This window comes from Rhineura floridana, chromosome 22 (genome assembly GCF_030035675.1).
Source record: "Rhineura floridana isolate rRhiFlo1 chromosome 22, rRhiFlo1.hap2, whole genome shotgun sequence".
Lineage (NCBI taxonomy): Eukaryota > Metazoa > Chordata > Lepidosauria > Squamata > Rhineuridae > Rhineura > Rhineura floridana.
In genome coordinates this window covers 18,736,208-18,762,768 of record NC_084501.1, presented here as the reverse complement: position 1 = coordinate 18,762,768, position 26,561 = coordinate 18,736,208, and the positions used below count along the sequence as shown (strand labels likewise).

The 26,561-nt window shown below is 51.2% G+C and overlaps 1 protein-coding gene across 3 annotated transcripts in view; it reads left to right on the top strand.

Annotated features, from left to right (window-relative positions):
• GON4L (gon-4 like) overlaps positions 1–26,561 on the top strand; it is a 45,440-nt gene that overhangs the window by 12,930 nt on the left and 5,949 nt on the right. For all 3 annotated transcript variants that reach the window (XM_061605976.1, XM_061605975.1, XM_061605974.1), the window contains 19 exons: positions 905–1,024; positions 1,521–1,688; positions 2,219–2,411; positions 4,530–4,631; positions 6,072–6,112; positions 7,284–7,387; positions 9,686–9,881; positions 10,637–10,723; positions 11,127–11,298; positions 12,546–12,690; positions 14,935–15,085; positions 16,378–16,494; positions 17,688–19,349; positions 20,497–20,755; positions 21,223–21,404; positions 22,112–22,309; positions 23,269–23,412; positions 25,744–25,887; positions 26,105–26,221. In XM_061605976.1, the coding sequence (XP_061461960.1) occupies positions 905–1,024; positions 1,521–1,688; positions 2,219–2,411; positions 4,530–4,631; positions 6,072–6,112; positions 7,284–7,387; positions 9,686–9,881; positions 10,637–10,723; positions 11,127–11,298; positions 12,546–12,690; positions 14,935–15,085; positions 16,378–16,494; positions 17,688–19,349; positions 20,497–20,755; positions 21,223–21,404; positions 22,112–22,309; positions 23,269–23,412; positions 25,744–25,887; positions 26,105–26,221 (4,302 nt within the window). The remainder of the gene's footprint in view (positions 1–904; positions 1,025–1,520; positions 1,689–2,218; positions 2,412–4,529; positions 4,632–6,071; positions 6,113–7,283; positions 7,388–9,685; positions 9,882–10,636; positions 10,724–11,126; positions 11,299–12,545; positions 12,691–14,934; positions 15,086–16,377; positions 16,495–17,687; positions 19,350–20,496; positions 20,756–21,222; positions 21,405–22,111; positions 22,310–23,268; positions 23,413–25,743; positions 25,888–26,104; positions 26,222–26,561) is intronic.

Sequence of the window (26,561 nt, the reverse complement as noted above, 5' to 3'; positions counted from 1 at the left end):
CTTTTGGCTGGAAATCGGGATCCAGCCTTGGGCAGTCAGTGTGACCATAGGCTATACCATTCCGAACTCTCTCTCTCTCTCTCTCTCTCTCTCTCTCTCTCTATCTCTTGGGCAGCCTGAGCATAGGTTATACCATTCCGAATTACAGGTGCGTACATACATGATGGAATCTCCACCCCAAACACACACATATTTATTTATTTATTTATTACATTTCTACCCTGCCTTTCTTTTTCATGATTAAAACCCAAGGCGGCTTCCATATGGTTCCCAGGCGGTCTCCCATCCTGGCACTGACCAGACCTGATCCTGCTTGGCTTCAGCAGGGAGCTGGCCTCATGTACCTTCAGGCCATAGCATGGGACTACTATCCCTGTTTACAGAATTGTTAGTATATCAAGGAGAAACCTGGAAACTTTCTCCCAGAATCATATGACATCAGGTTGGGAGCCTCCCCTAATTTAAAAAATAAAAATCCTCCAAGTTGGTGCCACCACCAGGAAGGCACTACTTCTTGTCTGGGATAACCATGGGTTGTATCCAATGAATTCTTAGTTGGAGTAGACCCAGTGAAATTAATGGACCTAAGTTAGTCATGTTGCCGCTCTGGACTCCTGCTGGGAGGAAGGGCCTGAAATGAATGAATGAATGAATGTTCATTCATTTCAGTGAGTCAACTCTCACATTGGATACAACCCTATAGCTGTAAAGGCCGAGGAGCAGAGCTTCCTGTGATGACCTCAGCTACTATCAGCCACCTTCTTTGTCAGTCTTTGGTGTGATTTCTCAGTTTTAAACGTGAAACACAATCATTGGGGAGAGTGGAGGGCACGCTCAGTGAGAGGAGGTTTGAGAACTGCCTCCCTGCAGTCTTGCCTACTTCATGCTTTTCCTTTTTGCACAGAGCTTGATGGAGAGTGACGTGGAAAGCACATCCTCATCTCCACAGGTAGCCAAGCGGTCTCGGTCGAGACGGTCCTCTGATCCGATAGAGGCTGACGAGGAGGCAGCAACGCCACTGGAGGTAAGATGGTCTCTCTCCAAGGCTGCTTTTGGGGCTAAGAAATATTTCGTAAGCATCCCATCTGTCAGAAGCCGGGCCTTTGGCAACCTCGAGACACACACAAGAAGTCCTTGAGCCTGGGACTTCAGTGGGTCTACTTTGAATAAGACTAGCATTGAATACCCAGCCCCAAATCTTTGTATAAATGTCCTCCTCAGTCTCTTGTTCATTCATAGTGTGGTGGCACCTACCTTTGGAACTCTCTGCCTGTTGACATCAGGCAGGCACCTTCGCTGCAGTCTTTTTTGGCGCCCACTTAACAACATTTCTGTCAAGGCAAGCCTACCAAGACATGTAGACGTTGATGTCTTTTAATCTCTTTTTAGTTTACTGCTGATTCTGTGTTTAGAATGTTTTTGATTACTTGTTTTCATTGATTGTTTTAATGCTTTTTGTAAACTACTTAGTGTTTTGTTAAGTAAACAAAAAAATAAACTATCAAAATTAATGAATACAGGAAATCACTGCACCTCCCCTTCAGCGGCACATCAGCGCTGAAGTTGTCCCAATGGGACCCCCGCCTCCCCCAAAACCCAAGCAGAGCAAGGACACCACCTTCATGGAGAAGCTGCATGCAGTGGATGAGGAACTTGCCTCCAGCCCCGTGTGTATGGAGTCCTACCAGGTAGTGCCAACAACCCACTTGCTCCTGGGAAGAGTTAACTCACTTGCCTTTGTTCCTGTGGGGAACAACCTTGGACAGCTCCTTGAAAGTTTGGGCTAAAACCTGGAGTGGATTTCACTGACATGGAACCACCAGCCGCCAGTGGTGGTTTGTTTCTCTTATCTTTATCCCATTTCTGTCTTAGCAAGCTGGGGCAGAACAGTTTTGAATGGGGGAAGACCTAAGTTCTGATGCCCTGATCAGCCGTGCAAGTCGCTGGATGGTATATGGGACTTCAGTTATCATCTCTTGGCCTAGCATACCTTACAGGACTGCTGTGAAGATAAAATATGGAGGGGGGATGGGACCTCCATATATGCCAACCTCAGCTCCTTGGAGGGAGGGGCACTTGGTGAGCTTTTGTGGTTGTGTGAGGATTTGAACCCGGGTCCTGGTCTGACACTCTAGCCGTTACTGTGCCACAATGGGTTCTCTGACCCATCAATGAAAAGGCAGTCCATCCTTCCTCCTCTCCTCCTGTTCTTCTGCAGCCGCTTGAAGACAGTTTGATCGCCTTCCGCACCCGGTCGAAGAGACCGCTGAAGGACGTGCCCCTTGGCCAGTTGGAAGCTGAGCTCCGCGCCCCCGACATCACCCCCGACATGTACGATCCCAACACAGCGGATGATGAGGAGTGGAAGAGGTGGCTCGGTGGCCTCATGCATGATGATGTGGGAAATGAAGGCATGTATTATTGTTCATTATTCATTTATTCATTCAATTTATCCCTCCTTTCCTCCCAGAAGGAGCCCAGGGTGGCAATGTAGCATTCCCTCCCTCCCTCCCTCAGTTTGATCGGCTTTTTTTATGGAAGGAGCCGGTCTGAGCCCTGTAAATATTTAAGGCAGCTTTCACCGACCCGGTGGCCTTCACACAGATGTTTTGGACTGCTGTTCCCACCATCATCCCCTGCCAGCACTCTGTTTCTGATAGTGGAAATAGAACCTATAGCCATCATGGCTAGGAGCCACTGATAGCCTTCTCCATGAATTTGTCTCAACACCCCCTTTTAAAGACATCCAGGTTAGCGGCCATTGTCGCCTCTTGTGGGAGTGAGTTCCATAGTTTTACTCTACGCTGTGCGAAGAAGTATCTCTTTGTAAGGAGGGGAGTCAAAGGGAACGCTGCGGCTGTCAATTCTTCATTCCTGGCTTGATTTAAAAACAAGGAAACTAAAAGTAGGCCACTTGGGTTCCCTTTGCCAACCATTCTTTCACACTTATACTAACGTGTTTGAAACACTTAATGAATTGTGGAAGTCCATTTTTGATATATTGTCATTTGCTGCTGTTGAGGGCCAGACTCTCTCCTCCCCACTATGATCCTCCCCACCCCCTGGCATGATGGGCCTCCCTCCCTCCCTCTCCTTGCCTTGGCAGTGTTCAGCTAGTGCTGCTCTCCGTGGCTACAGCTCTGTGGGCCTCTTAGCACAGGGATAGAGCATCTGTTGGACTCCATCTCCTGTCATCCCTGATCATTGGGACACGCTGGCTGGGACTGGTGGGAGTTGTAGTCTAACAATATGCAGAGGATGCAAGAAGAAATGGCCCTAACCCTGCCTTAGAGTACCTTCCAGGCAGTGCCATCATCTCTGAAACATTGGCCATGCTAGCTGGGGCTGATGAGAGTTGGAATCCAACCACTTCTGGAAGGCCACAGGCTCCCCAGCCCTATCTCAGCATTTATTTGTGCAGTGCTGGAGCCTGAGGGGCCATGGCTTGCACCGTCCCTCCTTAATTTCCTCACAACATAGGTGACTAAAGGAGTGCTGAAAGGACCGCAAGGCCTGGGTGGCTGTAGCCGGCATTTGGTGTTGGCAGCAAAGTCGGTAGCCTCTGAGAGTTTGGGCTTTCGGCAACTGCTCCGCTGTGCCAAACCTGCTGCTGTTGCATAAAGTGAACTGCTTTGGAAGACACTTTTGTTTAGTTTGTCTTTGTTGAAAGTGTTAAAAATAACAAATAAGGATCACATGAATGCAACACAACAAGAATTCTAACGCTTTGATGGCACACAAAATTGCAACGAAAAAAGGGTCACTGATCAGTGGTTGACATACATCGGAGTGGTTGGGCTCCTGCTGGAAGGAAGGGCAGGATATAAATCAAATAATAAATAAATAAAATACATGAGGACATTTCTTTAAACTTATCCCAGTCTGCGTCTGTGTTGGAATTGCTTTTAAGATACTTCTAAAGCTTTTTTAAAATGATGATTTGTTTTAATATGTTTTTAAAGATGCTTTGTTATAATATATTTTAAAATCTGTTTTTATGATGTTTTGGAGTGTTTTCAGTGCTTTTGTTTGCCTCCCTGGGCTTCTATTCAGAGGAAGGGCAGGATATAAATCTAATAAATAAATAAACGTTGGGTGTTTCCCGGCCATTTACTGGGTTCCTTCCTCCATCTGTGAATCAGACCAGACCAGCATGATAAATGACTGTCGGAAGGTCTATTTGTGCACTCCTCCCAATTAGTGAACATCGAAAGGGGTCACCATATTTCCATAAATGTATCAGATTTAATCACCCCTCTGCAACAAGTGATGCTGCTGGGACAGTTTTTTCAAGAAGTGCCGGCTTGTAATCTACCACGTGCACAACTGTAAACGAGGAGGAGCTTTGCTTCTAAGTGATGGGCAATTTGTAATGGAAGCCTTTTCTGTGGAAAAGCGGCATGCAGATTAAAATCTCATTGAATCAAATGGAACCCATTGGGCAAAGGCATCCAGCAAAGGGCCCGCTCTGTTTTCTGGAAGCGTAGACTGCTCCTCTTGTCTTTTTAAAGAAGCATTTTCCCTTCCAGATGAGGTTGATGACGACGATGATCCAGAATACAACTTCCTTGAGGATCTCGATGAGCCGGACACAGAGGATTTCAGGAACGATCGTGCCGTGAGGATCACAAGTACGTTCCCTGAGTACTGTGCCTCAGCTGCTTCAGGGCTGCCTGTGTTCTAAATTCATTGGGGAAGGGGCCGCAGCTCACCGGTAGAGCATCTGCTTTCCATGCAGGAGCAGGAGCATAGTGGCAAATTCAGAAGAGCTTTGTGTTAGTCACAGTCACGCCCCCTCCCCCCCTTTTTGTTGCTGCTGTGTTCAGAATGAGACCCTTGTAGATGCCTTCTCCCACAACAACGGATGTCCCTAGGAGCTAGAGGTAGCTACTGAGAAGAGTCTTCTCAGTGGCTGACTCACCTCCTTTCTCTCTGATTGGCTCCAATCAGCAGGAAAGGACAAGGAAGCGTGTTAGAAGACTCTTCTCAGTGGCTAACACACTCCCCTTTCACGTTTTCATGCTGATTGACTTGTAGGATGCTGGAGACATAGGGACCCTGCTCCCCAGAAAAGTAAAGGGTCTGAGATCCCGTGAGACCCTAGATGACTGCACCCCTCCGCCCCAGTTTCAATCCATAGCATCTCCAGGTATGGCTGGGAATGTCCCCTGCCTTAAATCAGTGCAGAGCTGCTGCCAGTCAGTGGAAACGATATTGATCTAGGTGGACCCATGTTCCTATCAGCCCTGGTGAGCACTGCTGGGTTGCAGACTGACCCAAGGTCAGCACTCCCACCATACCATCATATGAGGACAGCAATAATAAATGGGTCTCTAAATGTATGTTGGACTAATGGTGGCCCCAAGATTGGAGAAGCTTGAAGACTGCTGGTGCGGACAGTACTAAGCCAGATGGACCGATGGTCTCACCCAGCGTCAGGCAGCTCCTCCCATCTTCCATTGCCTCTTCCTGTCACGAGGAGGCGGTAAAGAATCCAGGCGGAGTCTTGCGTTAGGGAAGAACGGTAGCTCAGTAGCAGAGCACCTGCTTTGCCTACAGGAGGCCCCAGGTCACACCCCCAATGGCATCTCCATCGAGGTGGGGCTGGGGGAGACCCCCGACTCGAAACCCTGGAGAGCGACTGCCAGCTAGCGTAGACACAACTGAGCTAGGTGGGCCCATGATCTGGCAGGATAAAGCACCTTCCTACGTAAGACTGGAGACCTAGATTGTTTCGGAACCTGTCTCGTCTCCACAAGCTTGAGGCTTGTCATATTTGTCATATTCACGTCGTCATTAGATTGTGAGCCTGTGGATGGGTTTCTGTTACTCGTAGTAGTAGTAATAGTGATGGTAATCATAATAATACAGTAATTGTTTACTACAAAAAATTGTCACAAACCAACTTAACAATTTTCAAAGTTGTAATTTCTTTATACTGTACGTAACACCTTCCTTTTTCATTAAGGTGATTAAGAAACGATGAGTATGATGGTGGCAGGTGGTGGTTAGGAGGTTGAATTGCTCTTGTGGTTTTTTTTTAACTTGCATCTTTTCTGTTTAACTTGCAGAGAAGGAAGTTAACGAGCTAATGGAGGAGCTGTTTGAGACGGTAAGTGCTCTCAGCCGCCCTTGCGATTAACTTACAGGATCTCAAGGAACGTCCACGAGCTGAGGCGGGGGGGTAGGAGGAGGAAGTGGAATCTGCTGCGTCACCAAAAGCTGTGTGCTACAACCTGTATAAATTACCCAAGTGAAACACAGTCAGGAAGTTATCCACCAGGCATATCTGTGCTCTATTTGAGTTTTCATTCCTGTGAGCTATTGTTAAAGGGTTGGAAGTGTGGGATAGAAAATAAAAAAAGGCCCATCCCTAGGTAGAATTATTTAGTTCAGGAAACGGGTTCAGTCCTGTTTCTTCTACAGAGGAAAAAGCCTGCGTCTCAAACGTCGAATGATAGCGGATTAATACTCCCAAGTAACGGGTGCAGTCCTCACAAAAACAGATGGTGCGGGGGGAACCCTGTGGTCCCCCAGATGTTACTGGACCCAGCCTCCCATCAGCCCCAGCCAGTATTGGCCAAAGTTCAGGGATGAGGGGATCCAGAGTCCAACAACATCTGGAGGGGTGCAGATTCCCCACCCGTGTTCTAGGTGATGCTGAACCACAGCTCCCATCATCCTTAGTTATTGGCCACCCAGGATGGGACTGCTGGGGACTGTAGCCCAACAGCATCTGTCTTAAAATCTGCCTGCCGATGCCGAAATCGGAGAAGGATGTACAGAATTTCCAACAGTGCTTTCTTCCCTCCAGGCCTATGGTGTGATGATGGTGATGGCGGGTAGTCTTGGGTGCCACTGAAGCCCCTTCTCCGGATCCTTATTTCAGTGGTTCCCAAACTTTTTACATGCCTTGGGCCGTTTGACAATTGTTGGTGGTCTTGTCAGAACACTTAAATGTTTTTTTCTGCCTGCTGCAGTAATTGTAATGAATTGTAGTTTTTGTGCTTCTTTTGTCTCTTACATGGTATTTTATTGTAATTTAATTTGCGTTCCATACAGTTCAAGTTGCAACGCAATGAAATACAGCACGAGAAATAAAAGGTGCATTAAAATACAATCAAAAACCAATATGGCTGTTTCATGCGGGCACGAATGAATGAAGCTCAGGGACCGCTGGTGGTGCATGGACCACAGTTTGGGCATCTCTCCCCTCGTTGGTTTGACAAGCCGTGCTTTGCCTGTGGCACTGACTTGGTGGGCATGGTGTGTTTCTGCTTCAGTTTCAGGATGAGATGGGCTTCTCCAACGTAGAGGACGAAGGGCCGGAGGATGAGGATGGTGCTACTGAGGCCCGGCCAAATTTTAATACTCCACAGGTGCTCAGGTAGGATGGGCTATTGCGTCTACCTCCGCTTGCTTAGTTGGGTAGTATCCATTGCTAGTCCCACTCAGAGTACGCCTATTAAAATGAACAAACCTAAGGTAGCGATGTTTACTTATTTATTGGAGGCAGCATGCTTCTGAATACCAGTTGCTGGAAGCCGCAGGAGGGGAGAGTCACCGTTGCTTGCAGGCTTCCCCTTGGGGCACCTGGTTGGCCACTGTGAGAACAGGATGCTGGACTAGACGGGCCGCTGGCCCGACCCAGCAGGGCTCTTGTGATGTTCTTATTTCTGCATTTATTTTAAGACACTTACATACCAGCTTAATCATTAGCATTTCTAAGCAGAGGGCATAAAAATAAAGCCTGCAGAAAATAAGACAACACAAATTCGTCATAAAGCCAAGCACTGCTTTGAAATGCTTGCTGGAAGAAGAAAGTTCAAGGACGCATTCCAGCCAGGCAAAAGCATTGAAGGAGCGTGTGAAGTGAGGGGTGTGGCCTGGGGGAGAACACTGAGGGCCAGACAGAGGAACCTGGAGGGCCGCATTCAGTGCCTGGGCCAGTGGCTCCCTACCCTGACTTAGTTGGGTACAACCGATAGTCTGAGCAACTTGGAGGAAGGGTGGGTTAAAATACGTTCAAATAAATCAACCAACCTTCACTCCTTGTGGGTTTTTCCGGAGCCAGGCAAGTTGTTGGTAGCGTGAGGCCGGTGGGACCCTGGTCAGGCCTGTACCACCCTGTTCATCTCCCTGGTTGCTTATGAGCCCTGGGGAAGAGAGAATCTACTGTCGCCATTTGTTGTCCTCCTTGGGAGCATCGCTGTACATTTCCAGCAAGAGCACGGTTGCTCTGGGCTAGCCTCTTTGTCTACGGGGCAGGTTGGCTGAAAGGAATGCTGACTCTGTTTGGGAAGGGAGGCAAAGGAAAAGTGCTGGGCCTCAGCCACCCCCCTCTACTTGAGCAGTACTGGAGGGGGGGGCAGCATCACCAGCTCTGCCCAGCTACAGTCTAAAACTGAGAGCGGGAAGGGATGTCGAAGCCCATCGTGCGTTAAAGCGAGAGAATGAGACTCGGTTGTCTCAGCTGATCCTGATTGCAGAAAGGGCCACATGCATAACTCAGTGGTACAGCAGCTGCTAGAGCCAGTGTGGTGTAGTGGTTAAGGTGCTGGACTGCGACCTGGGAGACCAGGGTTCGAATCCCCACACAGCCACGATGCTCACTGGGTGACCTTGGGACAGTCACTGCCTCTCAGCCTCATGAAAACCCTATTTGTAGGGTCTCCATAAGTCGGAATCGACTTGAAGGCAGTACATTTACATTTAGAGCAGCTGCTGGGCATGCAGAAGGTCCCAGGTTCAATCCCTGACGGCATCTTCAGGCAGGGCTGGGAATACCCCCTGCGTGAAACCCAGTCAGCATAGACAATACTCGGATTGGACCACGGAGTCTCTGACTCGGTATGAAGTGCCTTCTCCCGTTGGGAAGGGATGTAGCTCAGTGGTAAGGCCACCTGCTGGGCATGCAGAAGATCCCAGGCTCATTCCCCGATGGCACCTTCAGGTGGGACCTGGAATGTCCTCCACCTGAACTCCAGGAGAGCCGATGCGGCTCAGTGTAGACAAGACTGAGCGAGACGGGCCAACAGTCTGACTCGGAGTAAAGCAGCTGCCCCCATTCCCGTTGAAACCAGCCCTGTGTTTGGATTGATGAGGACTGGAACCTTACTTTATTTTGTGGGAGGGGGAAGGGCCAGCCCCAGTGCTGTAGAGCCCCTGCGTTGCATACAGAAGGTCTTCAAACAAGACTTGCCTGGTTTGCGAGCACAAGTGGCTCAGTGGCTGGAGCGCAGCAGTATAGGAGAGATCAGAGGTGAGGACCCTTTTTTAGCCTGGGGGCCACATTCTCTTCTTGGCAACCTTCTAGGGGCCGTGTTCCAGTGGTGGGCGGGGCCAGAGGCAAAAATGGGCAGAGCAAGGAATGCAAATTGTACCTTTGTATACATTAGGGTAGTTTCTGCAGGCGCTCACACACCCCCTCTCCTCCAGCCAGGCGCGCAAGAGGCATGGTCAGAGTACAAGGGCACAGCCAGGCAAAATCTCTCCGGGAGGGTGCAAAGTAGGGCTGATAAGGGGAGCAGTCTGGGGATCAGGGGTGTGGCTGGAGAGAGTCTCAAGGGCCAGGTAGGGTGGCCTGGAGGGCCATATTTGGCCCCCACCAGGCCTGAGGCTTCCCCGTCATCTGGGGAAGAGGCTGCAGGATCTGTGACGCAAGCGGCCCTTGGCTCTTGCGCAGGTTTGAAGAGCCCCTGGCCAACTTGCTGAATGAGCAGCACCGGACTGTGAAGGAGCAGCTGGAGCAGTTGCGCATGAAGAAGTCGGCTGCCAAGCTGCCCCAGGAGGCGGAGAAGCTGAAGCCGCGGGAGAAGCCTGTCCAGGCCCTGATGCTGGACGCGGGGCAGAAGAAAAGGCTGCAGCAGCAAATGCAGCAGGTACTGTTGTATTGGGGGGGGGAGTCCATGCCAGGCCGTGAGAGGCATCCTGCATTGCCCACTTTCTGTCTTTGTGCTGGTTTCTCTCTTTGCTTATTTGTTTATGGCAGGTATGTATATTTGGCTGTATGCATTAGCCATAAGGGTCCTCAGAGCAGCTTACAAAAATCAGCACTCATTCAGTTGCTGGTCTGTCCCTGCCCTCGGGCTCAGAATCTGAAAAGACATGATGCGCAAGGAAAAAGGGATGGGGCAGGAGGAGGGACAGGCAAGCTCAAGCCCCCATGTCCTTCCCGGCACCGTTGATGTCAGTGGCAGTTCTGTCTATCTTGCTCTTGATAGTGGCAAGGTGGTGCCCGTGAAGCTTCTGAGCATCCCTCCTTGCTGCCCTCGTGGTCATGAGACGGTGAGGATGGCTAGCTTTTCTTTTGAAAAGTGTATAAAGCTGAAGGAGGAAGTAGGGAAGAGTGACACTCTTTCCCATTTCCTCTTTCAGCTCTATGAGCTTTCCAAGGTTCAGATTAATTCTCCTGGATCTGACTTTCACCCAGATCCCTTGGAAAAAGCAAAGGTGGTGTGTGCATGCACCATTTCTGCTGGGGGAGGCCAACCTTGGAAAGAGGAGTGACAGGAGGGGGTGGCGTCCACAGCACTCCCTCAAAAATCTACATGTGCCCACGATTTTAAAAGGTTGGCAGCCCTTGCCCCTCGTTTCTGATGGACGGCCACTCACCTCCTTGCTCTTCTGCTTGCAGCATGTCCAGCTCCTGACGCAGATCCACCTTCTCAGCAGCTGCAACCCCAGCTTGAGCTCAGAGGCCAACACCACGCGGCTCTTTCTGGTGAGTCTTTCTTCAGTTAGCCTGACCAGCGGGCTTTTCTGCTGCTCCACATTGGACTAGGGCTGTTCACCTTTCATCCTCTCACGTTTGCTTAATTTCGCTTGGGTGGTGGGGCTTGCTTTGCAGGTTGCTTGGATTTGGCGTGTAGGGCAACATGCAGTTCATACTTGATAAAGTGCCCCTCTAAAGCCAAAATCTTAGTAAGAAAGTATTCTGAAGACTGTGTCTTGGGTTTGGGGGGCAATGGCAGCCACAGAGACTCACAAGGGTCTCTTCCTCCTTCCCTCCTCTGGTCCCATCTCCTTCGCCTCAACCCTGGCCCCGTATCATGGCCATACAAGCTCTAAGGCTAGATGGCTGAGCCATGGCCTGTGAGTGCCCCCTCTCCTCTTTCAATCCATAGACTGAGCTGGATACTTTTGCCCAGAGCGCCGCCCTACTCCGCCAGCCGTCGGGCCACAAGTTCCAGACCGCCTTTCAGCCGTGCAACTTGAAGGAATCCCTGCAGCTCGTGAGGGACTTCCACTCCCACGTTAAGATCGAATGGAGCCCCCGCAAAGCGGTTAAGAAGAATGGTACGTAGCAGCATGTCTATGTGCGTCTGTGCAGTCGATCTTCTAGTATGGCAGCACCCACGCTTTGGAACTCCCTGCCTGTTGACATCAGGCAAGCACCATTGCTGTCCTCTTTCCGGTGCCTGCGGAAAATATTTTTGTTCAGGCAAGGTAAGCCAGACATGTAGAAGTTTATTATTACATTTATATCCCACTTCTCCTCCAAGGAGCTCATGGTGGCATACGTAGTTCCCCTCCCTCTCTGTTTTATCCTCACAATAACCCTGTGAGGTAGGTTAGGCTGAGAGACAGTGACTGGCCCCCAAGGTCATCCAGTGAGTTTCATGACTGAGTGGGGATTTGAACCCTGGTCTCCCAGGTCCCAATCCAACACTTAACAATTACACCACACTGGCTCTGACCACACGTCAACGGAAGTTGACACTGAGTGTTTAATCTGTTTTTAGCTTAACTGTTGATTTCAATTAAATTTAGAATTTTTAAATTTTATGTTTTATTAACAATTTTAATATTTTAAAAAAACCATTTAGAGGTTTTATTTACAATCAAGCAGTATATACGGTTTGTGAAACGAAATGAAGTATATCCAAGGGGCTGGATTAACACCCGAACAAGGAGATTTACAACATCCGGGGCTTTTTAGTTTAGAAGAAAGGTGAGTAGGCGCAGACATGAGAGAGGTGCATAAGATTATGCATGGCATAGAGAAAGTGGATGGGAAGAAGTTTTTCTCCCTTGTAACACTAGAAGTTGGGGATGTCCAGTGAAGCTGAATGGTAGACAATTTGGGATGAACAAAAGGTAGGCAGTCTTCCCACAGATGAACTGTGGGATTCGCTCCCACAAGAGGCAGCGAGGCCGCCAGCTTGGACGGCATTAAAAAGGGATTAGACAAATCCATGGAGGATATCAGTGGCTGCTGACCAAAGTGGCTGTGCACTTACAGCCTCCAGCGTCTAAGGCGGTTTGCCTGCGAATACCAGTTGCTTGTGACCACCAGTGGGGAGAGCCCTATTGCAGTCAAGTCCGGCTTGCGGGCTTCCCATTGCTGCCACAGTGGCCAGTCAGACGCCTCTCTGGGAAGCCCCACGAGCAGGACCTGTGTGCAGTCTGAAGCCTGTTTTTCCTCCAAGGAGTCCAGAATGGCTTGTGCGTTGTCTCTTGGGTGGATCTTGCATCACCTATCTTAAGGTTCATTCTTTTGACTGCTGCCTCTCCTCTCCCCCTCCTGTTGATTCTTCCTGTAGTGAGCGACTTTGCTTGCCTGCCGAAGCAAGTTGCGTGGATCTTGGCCACAAGGAGAGCCTTCATGTATCCAGAGTTGCTGCCTACCTATTCCTTAAAGGCCAAAACGCCCCGGGACAAGATTGTCTTCACAAAAGGGGAAGACAAGTAGGTGCTTAGAGCTGCGTATGCAAACTTTGGGGGGGTGGCTTGAATGTGGTGGGGAAGGGATCCTAGGAACCAGATGACCCTCTCTGCCCTAGGCTTAGCCAACATGGTGCCCTTCGGATGTTGTTGCACTTGCAGTCCCCATCAGCCCCAGCATGGTCAGGGATGATTTTGAGAGTTGGAGTCCCAACATCTGGAAGGCACCTTGTTAGTTTGTTCATAAACATATTCGTGCACTGCTATTTGATTAAAAAAAACCATCAAAGCAGTTTACAACAAATAAAAAACAGTTAAACAATGAAACCCATTAAAACTACAGGTCAACTACTGCAAAAAGACATGTTCTTAATTGCTGGCATAAGCGGGGCGGAACAGAAAAGTTTCCAGCAGGCGTTTAAAGGTTAAAATGAGCATTCCAGAGAACTGGGATGATGATACTGAAGACACGGTTAGATGTCACTATTCAATGAGCCTTGCCAACTTGGGAGACGATCAGAGCCACTCCTGCAGATGATCTCAGTGACCAAGCTGGGCTATAAGGGTTCAGACGGTCCCTAAGGTACCCTGGACCTAAATTGTTCAGGACTTTGTAAATTAATACAAGGTCCTGTATTAATTTGGCTAATCCTGCTATATTCCACTGTGAGTGCTGTCAGGAAAGATGCTTCAGATGTAACATCAAACCTGAGAATGAACTTTCTTGGATTCCCACACTCCCTCCTTCCCTCGAGTGCAGTGATCCCCCCCCCCCATTCCGGCTTTGAGGCCAACTGTAGTTTACCATTACATCTGAACCAGCAAGGTCTGGGTTTGCAACACACCAGACACTGAAAGCACATTCAAAGCACCAAGGAATAAACCAAAGAATCCTGGGAACTGTCATTTGTTATGGGTGCTGGGAATTGTAGCTCTGTGAGGGGTATATGACAGTTCCCAGGATTCTTTGGGGGAAGCCAGGGGCTTGAAATGGATGGTGTGTGGATGTGACCCTAGGGATTAAATCATGGTTTTGCAATCTTGCTTGGGGGGTCTCCAAGGCGGCTTCACAGTGCGTAGAAGTGGACTACGACTTTGGTTCTTTAGACCTGAACTGTGTCTACTTAGGAAGCTGCCTGTATACTACCAGACCGTTTGCCCATTTGGCCTAGGTGGGTCACACCTCGTGCAACCCAGGAGACCCTCCCCTCCCCCAGCTGCCCAACTGCTAATAGCCATACAGGGACAGCTATCTCGGCAGCATGACAATCATTGGGGGGGAGGAGTTAAAGCCTCTTCTTCCCAGTGATCTGGATGCAGCCTAAGTGTGTCAGTATGTGTTTGTTTATTATTACATGTATATGCCCACCTTTCCTCCAAGGAGCTGAAGGTGGAAAACAAACATGTTTCTCCCCTTCCCGATTTTATCCTCACAACAACTGTGTGAGGTAGGTTAGGAGGAGAGAAACAGTGGCTGGCCCACACGGCCACCCAGCGAGCTTCATGGCTAAGCAGGGACTTGAACCCTGCTCTTCCGGGGCCCCTGCCTGACACTCTAACGCAGCCTTTCCCAACCAGTGTACCTCCAGATGTTGTAGGACCACAACTCCCATCAGCCTCAGCCAGCATTGCCAATGGCTGAGGCTGATGGGTGTTGTGGTCCAACAACATCTGGAGGCACACTGGTTGGGAAAGGCTGCTCTGACGACTACACCGGTCTGGCATTGCATACGTCTTTATCGCCCCTCCTGCCACCTCACTGGCGTGTGGCCCCTGAATGCCCACCCAAAACTGCATGTGGGCCCATGGTGAGAGTGGGGGACTGAACGTGGCCCTCCAGGCCTCTCTGTCTGGACCTCAGGACTCTCCCTAGGACATACCCCTCACTGGCCCTGCTTGTCACGCTGAGTGTTTTTGCCTGGCTGGGGTGCCTCCTTGAACTCTGGTCTGCCTCTTGGCTTGCCAGGATGGGAGGATAGGGGGGGATACGTGTGTTTGTGTAGGAACTCTCCTACTTTACAAAGGTAAAATTCACATTTGTGGCTCTGCTCCCTGCATGTGGCCCTTGGAAAGTTGCCTAGAAGGGAATGTGGCCCTCTGGCTGAAAAAGGAACCGCTCCAGGAGGCAAAAAGGTTTGGGGCTGTTAAGATCTCCAGGGTCTCAGGCAGGGTTCTGCCACCTGAGATCCTTTTGACTGGGAAACCCTGGGGATTGAACCCAGGGCCCTTCTGCATACCTGACCGGGGTTTCGCCTCTCTGTTTCTCAGTTTGTTAGCGCTGGGGCTGAAGCACTTCGAAGGCACGGAGTTCCCCAAACCTCTGACCAGCCGGTATCTCCTGACAACCAAGACGGCCCATCAGCTGACGGTGCGGATTAAGAACCTCAACATGACCCGGGTCCCCGACAACATCCTCAAAGTGAGTGGCCTGCGGCTTGCTTTCTGGAGCGGAGGCAGGAAAGCCTCCTACCACGTTAAGTGAGGCTGAGCTGGTGTCTCTGGCTGGTTATCCCAGAAGGCAACCAGCTGCGCTGTCTGAGGACGGGCTTGGTTGCAGTTTTGGGGGCGTCCAGCAATGCAGGATCTGAGCTTAAGCGAAGAGGTGCGCTTGGGATGTGGGTCTGGATGCGTGGCCCTAACCTAGCTTGGCCTGCAAAGGGGCAGCGTCAGCAGAGGGGGAGAGCGAGCCAAACTGCTCCTCCCTGCCCTTGGCACTCCACCTGGTGGAGCCTCTTAAAGGTGTAAAAGGCACTTGCTCTCAGGAAGGAATTGGGCATCTATCATGTGGGTGTACTCTGGATGTTGCTGGAATACAACTCCCAACAGCCCCAGCCGGCATAGCCATCAGTCAGGAATGATGGGACTTGTAGTCCCAGCAATACCTGGAAGGCCACAGTTTTCCCCATCCCTGATGTATCCGATGCACTTGGTCTAGTTGCGTAACTGGGATGGAGGTGTAACCTGCCACAAGAGATGTTAAAGCAGCCTTATAAATAAGCCCACAAAAGTTACTAGCCTGCAACGTAGCCTGCTGGATTTTGCAGCTGTTTTGCATGGAAGAATACATTCACTTAAGCCTGATTTTGTGCCATCTCTGTTGGTTTCCTATTAATTTCAGGCTCAGTTGAAGGTGCTGGTTTTAGCAATTAAAATCAGGGGTGGGGGAAGCTGTGGCCCTCCAGATGTTGGTAGGCTTTCAACTCCCAATATTCCTGACCATTGGCCATGCTGGCTCAGCCTGATGGAGTCTGACAAACTGTGGAGGGCCATGGGCTCCTCGTCCCTGATCCAGCTACAGGGCTCTGTAAATGCATTTAATATGTGTTGCTTGATAGGTTGGGACACGTGTATAGGACAAGAACGAGGAACCTGTGGCCTTCCACATATTGTCAGACTCCAGTTCCCATCATCCTTGGTCACCGGCTGTGTTGGCTGGGACTGATGGGAGTTGCAACATCTGGTGGGCCTCAGGTTCCCTATACCAGCATTAGAGGGAGACCTGCACCATTTTGTGGTTATGGAGGTGAATCCGCCTTTGCAAGTGGGAATGGTCAGTCTGTTTAATCTGATTTGATCCTCTGTTTAGCGTCCACATTAGCCCAGACAACACAGTCACTGACTGAGCGCTGAGCTGAGAGAGTCAGAACTGGTGCAGGATGTCAGAACCTTGCTTGACTTGTTCCCCCCTCCCTTTTAACTTTTGATTCTCAGTACTATAAGACGACAAAGCAGTTGCCTGTCCTGCCCAGACTTTGTGATGAGATACAACCTGGTGAATGGAAGCCCCCCTTAGAACAAGAGGAGCACCGTTTGCCCTTCTGGTTGAAGGTATTTCCCTCTTTTGGGGTCGGGTCCGAAGCTCAGTGGCAGAGCAATTGCTTTGATTGTAGGAAGTTCCAGGTTCAATCCCCAGCATCTCCCAAGTATGGGCTGGAAAAGTATCCTGACTAAGCACAGTCAGTGTAGACCAGACTTGGGGAAACTGGCCCTCCAGAGGTTGTTGGACTCCAAATCCCATTATCCCTTACTGTTGACCATGTTGGCTACTGGGTCTGCTTGAAGGAATTGGAGTCCAGCAACATCTGGAAACCCATGGACTTCCAAATCCCTACTTTACATCGCTGTAAGTGCATTTAATATGTGATTCCTGATAGGTTGGGACATGTGTCTAGGACAAGGGGTGGGGAAGCTGAAGCCCTCAGATATTGCTGGACTTACAACTCCCATCATCCTGAAGTATTGATCTTGCCCTGGTGAAGATGATACTGAGTGAGAAAAGTATAAGGCTGCTTCCAAAGAGATAAAACAGCGTAACTCTCCATCCTGACCCCTTCTTAGGTCAGAGACCCTATCTTCGTGCTTCTGGGATGTGCCCTAGCTCAGTGGTGGAGCATCTGCTTTGCTGCAGAAGGTCCCTGGCTCAATCCTGGGCATCTCCAGGTAGGGCTGGGAAAGGCTCCATGCCTGACACCCTGGTTTGCTGCTGCCAGTCGGTGTAGACAGTACTGAGCTAGGTGGAGCAATGGTTTGTATGAAGGCATTTTCCTATGTTCCTGTTCAAGTCAGCCCTTTATCCAGAACCATGAGGACTGGAATCTTACTTTATTTGTAGGGGGAGGTCCACAGCTCAGGCACATACAGGAGGTCCGAGGTTCAGTCCCCGGCATCTCCGGGTAAGGCTGGGAAAGATGCTTCCCTGAAGTCGTAGAGAGCCTTGGCCACTCAGTGTAGACAGATGTGGACCTGGATGACCTGGACTCAGCATGAAACATACACCCATGCAGTGCGCAATTGACTTTTGGAACTCACTGCCATGGGATGAGGTGAAGCTCAGAGTATAGACAGAACTGAGCTACGTGGACCAGCAGTCTGACTTAGTTCCTCGGTTCCTCTGTTGTCTCAGTTACAGCTTCTGAGGTTTAGGAAAGCCCTCCTCTCCTGATGCATACATATATTTTCAGATGTAATTATTCCTTCAGTTAGGTGTAATTTTGATTTGTTTCTTCCCCCTCCCTGCCCAGGCCAGCTTGCCGTTCATCCAAGAGGAGGTGGAGCAAAGCGCCCGAGCAGCACCCACTTTCCCCGGCTCGGATCCTGACCTTAGCAAAGCTGGGAGGGACCCCGCTCAGCCAGCAAGTGACGAGAAGTACCCTTTTCACATGCCAGAGGGCTTGCAGTTGATCCTGAGGCCCCTTACTAGCCGGTTCTGCCGGAAGGTCTGGAGGCGGCAGCGCCCTGCGGCTGCCAAGCCCCTCCCTGTCCGGCCAGGCCTTGGCCTGCCACCTGCCGGCGCCAGTCACTACCTGAAAATGGCCACTAGGCAGCCCCAGCCGGAAGCCCCTCCCAGCAAAGTTCCGGGCCGCAGCCCCCGCTTGATTCAGCCCGCTCCCCTGGTGCATCCCTTGCCAAGGATACAGCACTTAAGCCTGCAGCCTGCCGTGGGGAACGGGGCTGGCTTTGAGCTCCAGGGCATGCTGTCTGCTCCGCATTCTGGCTCCAGGACCTGCTTGGCTGCTGCCGTGCCCCAGAACTTGGTCTCCTCCCTGCCCGTAGCCTTTCAGACAAAAATGATTCTCCCGGCGCTACCCACGACGAGAGCCCGGAAGCCTGGTGCTCCCAGGGGTTACCAAAAGAAGAAGAGTCCCAAAGCCACCCCCTTGCTCAAGGCTGCCCCTTTGCTTCACCCAGCACCGGTTATCTTCACTGTCCCGGCCAGTGCCGTGAAGGTGGTCGGCATTGCCAACGGCTGCAACGTCTTACACCCTTTGGCGACAACCACAGTGGGCAGAGTTGCACAGCCCATCCCCATCACCACCCTGCTGGTGAACCCCGCCCCTTTCCCGTGTCCTCTGAGCCAGCCGCTAGCGAACCCTCCTGCACCTTCCCAAGTGGTTGCTTCAAATCCCACCGGCTCCCCTGTTCCCGTGAGATCCAAAGATCCCGCGTTGGTAAGCCAGCCCGCCGGTGGAGTTGCATGCCCCGTCCAGCCTGAACCCGAAGTGGAGCCGCACGAGCCGTCCTTGTGTTCGACTGTGGCAGCCTCGAGCCCTGACTGTGTTGTCCAAGCGGAGGCCCCTGTTGAGCCGCACGGGGAGGTGGCCAAAGAGAGGGCCGTTGAGCTGGCAGCCACGGCTCCCTTTTCCTCTTTGGCAGAGTTGGGAGAGATCGCGAAGGTTGGCTTTGGAGATCCCAGAGAGCACCCTCAGGAGGCAGCCCCCGTTCCAGAGGAGCCCAGCTCTGTGGGTGCCCCTATCAAAGAGGAGCTGGTGTTGGAACTCGGGCAGGAGCTGGATGTGGAGCCCACCCCAGAGGGTCTAACTGAGCCAAAGGAAATGCAGAGCAAGCGGAGCTCCGGCGAGAAGAAAGAGAGAGGCCAGGGAGAGCCCGGGGAGTGCCGGCAAGGTACAGAAGGCAGCGGCAGCGCCCCCGAGAACACCTGCCGCTCTGCAGCCGGTGGGTCTGAGCCTGGTACCCCCTTGGAGAAGCTGGAGGATTCCTCCAGTGCGGGTGGCCATGCCATGGGGATGCCTGCTGGCCACGAGGCGACGTCAGGCGAGAAAGATGGGCCGGAGGAGGAGGAGGAGGAGGAGGAGGAGGACTTTGATGATTTCACTCAAGATGAGGAAGACGAGGAAATGTCATCAGCTTCGGAGGAATCGGTGCTTTCTGTGCCAGAGCTGCAGGTAAAGTTGCTTTCTCCAGGAGGAAAAAGCAAAACAAACCCAGTTGTGGAGAAGGGGCGAAGGAAGGAGGGAGGTGTGCCCTTTACTTGGAGTCACCAGGTATTGGCTACTATTGACTGACTAGAAAGGAAGAGGAAGGGAGGATGTAAAGCCTGAGAAAATACCAGCAAGTAAAGAAGGAATCAGCAAGAGAAGAATAGGTTGCCTCCTACTGGTTCAGGTTACTTGTTGCTGTCACTGGTGCTTTACTTCCAACACCAGGATCAGAAGGAAAGAAAAAAGGGCCGCTCCTTCGCAGGCCAGTGGTGCAGTGCGCCCGCACTTCCGGGTGGTTATGCGTGGTAGAGCAATTGCGTTAGCACAGAATCTACTGTGTGGTGTCGATGACTGTGATTGGAGATCTATGTTTGTGTGTGTGTGTGTGTGTGTGTGTATTACAAACGCGCACGTGAATGCACCTCTGGAATGGGGGCTCCTTCCTGAGGGGGGAGGGGTCACTGGGGTATTCAAATTCTGGCTGTTATGGCTGTGAGGCATAACTTGAAGACATCCCTGTCCCTTTCTACTCCTTTTAGATGCCCCAAATGTCAGAAGGCTAGAACAGGGGGCAGGGAACCTTTTACAGCCCAAGGGCCACATTCCCTTCTGGGCAGTCTTCTGAGGGCCACATGCCAGTGGTGGGCAGGGCCAAAGGACCAATGAATGTAAATGTTACCTTGTGTCCCTGTCTGTTCTGGGTTTGAAATTCTTTTTATGTATGCATTTACTGTTAAATGGCTTTAGGGTGTCCCATGGGCAGCGGCTAGTAAATAAAATGTAAAGTGAAAATATCTGTCCCCATGCTTGCTTGGATGGCACAGAGCAGCTTGAGTGGTAGGCCTGGCACAGGGGAGGCTGGTGCCCACTGGGACTGGTGGGGCGGAAGGCAGGGAGCCCAACAGGAGGAGGAGCCAGTGAGAGGCGGAGCCAACTCATTCCAGTTTTGTCTCCACTTGCCCTAATGGACCAGCCTTCTCGCTGGGCAGGAACTGTGGCTACCCCAACTGAAGGCCGGCTCCAGGGCTTGGCTCAGCCACTGCTTATGCCATGGGGAGGTGGGCAGGCTGCTGGGGAACTGAAAAGCTGCTTTGGCTCTTGTGGGCTAAAGGAGACAATGGAGAAGCTGACATGGCTAGCATCCGAGAGGCGCCTGAGCCAGGAAGGGGACTCGGAGGAGGAGAATTCCCAGGAGGAGAACTCTGAGCCGGAGGAGGAAGAGGAGGAGGAAGAAGAGGGGGAGAATCTGGAAAGCCTGCAGAAAGAGGACGAAATGACAGACGAGGTGGCGGATCCTGGAGACAGGCCCGTGTCATCGCTCACCACGACTTGCGCTGCCCCGGAGGTGGAGCCCAGCAGGACCCCCCCAGGTGAGCGTACGGGGGGTGGGGGAGGAAGCTGTGTCCGTGTGGTGGGTGCTGGACTAAGCCAGGTGGCAAAGCGGTGATCAGATTAGCCTGATTGTCTCGAACACAAGTTGGAAGCTTTGCTCTTGTGTGTCGTTTGTGGCAAGTGAACATCCCAAAACTACCTGCCTGGTTCTCTCTGCGAGAATCAGGCTGAGCTAAACCACAGCTTGCGACACAGTGCAAGCCCAACCACTCTCCCAGGCCACTCACATTGCATGTTAAAATGTATGTGCGTGGATTTTTTTCCCTTTGGGAGTGGCCGGAGCCTGGAGGAGGTCATCTAGTCCAACCCCTTCCTGAATGCTGCTTTTGCCGTAGCTCCAGCAGTCGTGGCAGATAGGCCAACCTCTTCTAAGAATCAGGGTTGTGAAGAAGGCTGCTGCGTCTTTCCCCCCTTCCTTTCTGTGACTCGGGTTGCGTCATTCTAGGGGAGAACACCAAAGCCCCTGGGAAAAGCCGGCCCTCCCACAAAGCCCGAGCGAAGAGGGGTCGGGCTCGCGCCAGCAAGGATACCTCCAAGCTGCTTCTTCTCTATGACGAAGACATCCTGGAGAGGGACCCCTTGCGGGAGCAGAAGGACTTGGCCTTTGCCCAGGCCTACCTGAGCAGGGTAAGGAGTGCCTCCCCCCCCTCATCTGCCCATTGAGCTGGAATGCACATCTTGAGTAACCTTAAAAGGGATCAGAGTTCGATTGTCCCAGAACCAGGGAGCACTTAGGCCAGGGGTGTGGAACCTCGGTCCCAGAGGCCAAATGTGGCCCTCTCTTATCTGGCCCTCAATACTCTTCAGAAGGCAAAGCCCAAATCCAATTTTACAGACTGACAAATTTCATCGCAGGCACGGCTGGGCATCAGTTTGAGACTATAACAATATACACATGCTCATGTCCTGTTCTTTGAGGCGTTTATATTGTTGTAAGCGGTCTGCTCATTTGAACTTCTCGCCAGCCTACAATGTAAGTCTCAGATTGACTTATAGATTTCATATGTATGATTTTACATGTTTATGTAAGTAATAATGTGTCCCTGCTGTTTCATTTATTTATAGCCCCTGACGAACGCCTGAAAACCAACAGGCTGATATGCGTTGGATTTTTACAAACAGTAAATGTCTACTTTTCTAGCATCTTGGTTTCTGCCCCTCTTTTTTCCTGGTTTGGATGCTAGCCACTTTCCGTTGTCAAATGCCCAGCCCAGCCTGTGTTGAAATTTGCCAGCCTGCAGACTTGCTGGTGGCCAGTAGATTTTGTGGGGTCTGCGTAAGCGGCATTCCTCCACCGCCACCCCCATCTTTGCTAACAAGGGCTTCTTCCGCAGGTGCGCGAGGCCTTGCGGCACGTTCCGGGCAAGTACGAGGAATTCCTTCACATCATCTACGAGTTTGAGAGCAACGCCCAGAAGCAGACGGCCGTCGACCTGTACGCCCGGCTGCAAATCCTCCTGCGGGATTGGCCGCAGTTGCTCACGGACTTTGCCGCCTTTCTTTTGCCCGAGCAAGCCCTGGAGTGCGGGCTGGTGCGTAGACCACGGGTGGGGTGGGCAGAGCTTGTTTGTGCTGGCGGTGGGGATGGCTGCCTTGGCACTGCTGCCCTGAATCAACAACCATGCTCTGTGATGTAGTGCAAGGTCACCGGGGCCGTAAGTGCTCTTGAAAACCCTTGATTGCCCTAAGGCTGGTGCCATTTCGATGCAACTCCCAGCCTCCCCTGGAAGCTGCTTCTCCCTGATTTCTTCCCACTCAGGCAAGGGCCTGAAGGGCTCAGATTCTGCACCTGGATTCTCTGCCCTGTATAAATGGCATGGTTGCATTTGTGAGAGTGTTATGACTGGCTTACTTTGTTTCCTGATTGCTATGGGGACAGGCACACTGCAGCGCAGGGCACGGAATACCTCACCTGCCAATTACTGTAAATCTTATTAACCCACCCTGGTATCTGACATTGACCACAAACTTCAGACGCACTTCCTTTCAGCCATAAGGACTAGAAACTTTGCTTGTGAAGGAAAGCTGAGATTCTGAAGACTGACTTTTGAGCAAGCAGGCATGGGCATGTCCTTCTCCCCACCACTGTTCTCTGGGTCACAGTGAGAGGGCGAGTGAACAAGCAGGTTGCAGTGGTAAAGGGGAGGAGCAGGGCCGGAGGGGCTCTTCTCGGTGGCCCCCCTGCTGGGGTTTTGGCCCTCAGCAGGGGCCTGGCCATACCGAACCTTGGCACCATGTGCGGGCCGGGGGTGGTCTGGCAGCCTCAGCATGGCAAGAGTTCTTCACAAAGTCACCCTTTATCTCTTTGCTTCCATTTTCCTGGCCCTGGGTTTGTTATCTCTTGCTGCTGCCACCTGCTGGCTACTGAAGGAGTTTCACCTACACAGGTCCCCTACCCTAGTAAGCCCCAGGTGGCAACTGGTCAGTGCCAGTACCGTCAGGGTGGCAGACAAATGGTGAAGGTTGTCTCTTGTTTTCTCTTCCTGGGCAGTTTGAGGAGCAGCAGGCTTTTGAGAAGAGCCGGAAGTTCCTTCGGCAGCTGGAGATCTGCTTTGCTGAAAACCCTTCTCACCACCAGAAGATCATCAAAGTTCTACAGAGCTGCGCAGAGTGTCTGCCCCAGGAGATAATCGAGGTGAGCCATCTTCTGTGTGGCAGGTCGCTTCACGGGAGCTTCCCTCTCCTCTCTGAAGGTTCCCCTTATTTGGGGCTCTGCTGTGTGCATAAGAACAAAAAAGAAAAGACCTGCTCAGTCAGAACAGAAGTCTCATCTCGCCTCCCGTTTCCCACAGTGGCCAACCAGATGCCTTCAGGAAGCCTGTCAGCAGGGCAGAAAGGCAGCGCCCGTCTCCTGCTGTTGCTCTCCAGCAACTGGACACAGCCATCCTGCATAGCAGGCCTCGTGAGGACCCTGTGCTGCCCCCCCCCCCGCAGTGTCATTGAACTCCAACTCCCATAATCCCTGACTGGGTCAGGCTGGCTGGGGCTGATGGGAGTTGGTGTTAAACTATGGAATTCGCTGCCACAGGAGGCTGTGAGAGTCACCAACTCTGGATGGCTTTAAAAGAGGATTAGACAAATACATGGAGGATAGTAAGTGGCTCTTAGTCCAATGGCTGTGCTGTCCTGACAAAGTCAGAGGTGGCATCCTTGTGAATACCAGTTGCTGGAAACAGCAGGAGGGGAGAATTGCTGTTGCGCTCAGGTCCTGCTTGCGCTTCCTATGCGGGCTTCCAGAAGGAGCCCAGGGCAGCAAATGAAACACTAAACACACTCAAACCATCTTAAAAACAGACTTTAAAACGTATTAAAACAAAGCATCTTTAAAAACATCTTTTTTTTAAAAAAGTCTTTCAAAACATCTTAAAAAGCAATTCCAACACAGATGCAGAATGGGATACGGCCTCTCCTTAAAAAGCTTGTTGAAAAAGGAAGATCTTCAGTTGGTCCATTAATTTCACTGGGTCTAATCTGAGTAGGGATAGCACTGAATGCAGCCTGTTGAAATTAATAGACTTGACTAACTTGGGGCCTTTAATGTACTTTGAGTAAGACTTAGTCAAAAGGAAAAAAAACCACCGAAATACTCCAAAACAGCCCTCTGAGGACTAAGCATTCTCAATGGGGATGGGACCCTGGCACGCGGGGGGGAGAGGGGGATGAAAACCACTGGAGGTGGATGGAGAATGAAATGTAGTCGATGGAATCCTGAACAGGGATTGGTCCTCACTTGTTCAAGGACCACCTTGTGTAGAATAGAGCGAACTCGGTCAAGGCACTATGACGATTTCATAGCGAGGATAAAGCTCTAGGGGCCGGGGTTCTTAACCTGTGGCCCTGGAACCTCTTTGGGAGTCCATGGATGGGATTCAGGAGGTTCTGTGAACTGGGTGCTAAAAAAGAAAAGAGAATCAATGCATTAAAGTGAATTGTTTTTATTTATTTATGAGGGTCTTTTATCAGATTCTCAAAGGGTCTGTGACCCTCCAAAAGTTAAGAACCACTGTGCAAAGAAACTGGAGGGAGATACCTGAGAGGGGGATCCCCAAGGTTTGCAGGAGTAGAAAAATGTTAATAGAGAAAACAAAAAACTACAAGGGGTGCGTGGGTGGGTGGCGAACAGGGGACGCCAAAATAGCCCCGTGGGGACTGAGCATGCTCAATGGCTGCAGAATGCTGAGGGTCTATTTAGGGAAAATGGGAATTGGGGTGGGGGGTGGGGGAGTATCCTCAAAGAAGGAATGCCTGTGGCTGGCTGCAACTCTGGAGCGCCCCGCGCTGCAACGTGTTGTTGACGATCCCACATGTCACAGCTAATGCCCATCAGTTAGGCATCCTCTTTGAAAACTGGCTTAAGCTGGTGGCCGCCACCACATCTTGTGGCGTTAAATCTCAAAAGTTGATGCATCGTGCTAAGCATGTCTTTCTGTCTGGAAGGATAGGCGGGTCAGGCTCTGACAGATGGCGCTTGGTAATCCGTTTAGGAAGATCTCCTGGGCAAGCCCCGTTGGAACGCTCAGTAGCCCCCCAAGAGCAACGCCAACTGAGCAAGAGGGAGGGGAAAGGAACATTTGGGGAAATGCTGCAAATACTCCCTTCTCTTCCGTACGGGGACAGAAGATGGCCAGGAAGCTGCATCCTGAGCTCCCCCAAAGCTCCCTGAACCATTTTGACTCCTGTCACTCTTTACATCAAGTAAAAATGAATCTATTGCGCAAGTACTAATCTTAATAATTGTTGTTGTTGCTGTTGTTGTTTGTTTCCACCCCGCCTTTTGGCCAAAAGGCCCTCAAGGCGGCTTACAAAAAAAATAAACACAAACATAAAAATGCATCAATAAAAACAATACAATTTACAAAAAGCAGCAGTTGCAACAGCCAATAAAATACATTAACAAACCACAAACCAAAAATCCACTCCTCTCTCCCCGTCTCTCCTCCTCCAAATGTTGACTGTCCCTGTGCAGTTGAAAACCCAGATGTGGCAGTTGCTGAAGGGACACGATCACCTGCAAGACGAGTTCTCCATCTTCTTTGACCACCTGCGCCCGTTGGCCAGCCGCTTGGGAGATTTCGAGGAAATCAACTGGACGGAAGAGAAAGAGTATGAGGTGGCGATCTCCCTTGTCCCTCCTGGGCAATTGGGGAGGACAGCTCGAGGTGGTGGTGTTTTTTTTTTTTGGCATGGCTTAAGGGGTTGGGGAGAAACACCTTTGACCCCTGACAGTGGCAGGGGCAATTTTAAGCTGCAGGGACTCCCTTGACCTGCAGGGCGGCTGCCAGACTGCCAGCCTCACTACTTAGCAACTGCTGCTGTGCTTCTCCTAGTTTGATGGATTTGAAGAAGTCTCCTTGCCAGACGTGGAAGAGGAGGAGGACCCTCCAAAGATTCATGCATCTGTGAAAAATAAGAAGAGGAAGGAACTTGGGCAGAATACTGACAAGGTGAGGCGATGGAAGCCTTTCATTAAACACAGACATCAGTATTGTGCTTACAAATCCAGGATCCTCATTACACCTGTTGGTCATAGTCGTAGAATTGCAGAGGTGGTGGTGGGGGCTCTAAGGCCGTCGAGTCCAACCCCCTGCTCCCTGCAGGAACCCAAATTAAAGCATCCCCGACAGGGGCCTCTCCAGCCACCAGAGCTTCCCTCAATAGCGCCCTGCACCTCCCCAGGCCTCTGAGCCCTATGGCTTTCACAGCAGGGCAGGTAGGAGGCCTTGCCTCTCTCACTGCTGCAGGGCTGCTTGACCAGAGAAGCCGCAGCGAGTCTCCAATGACAAG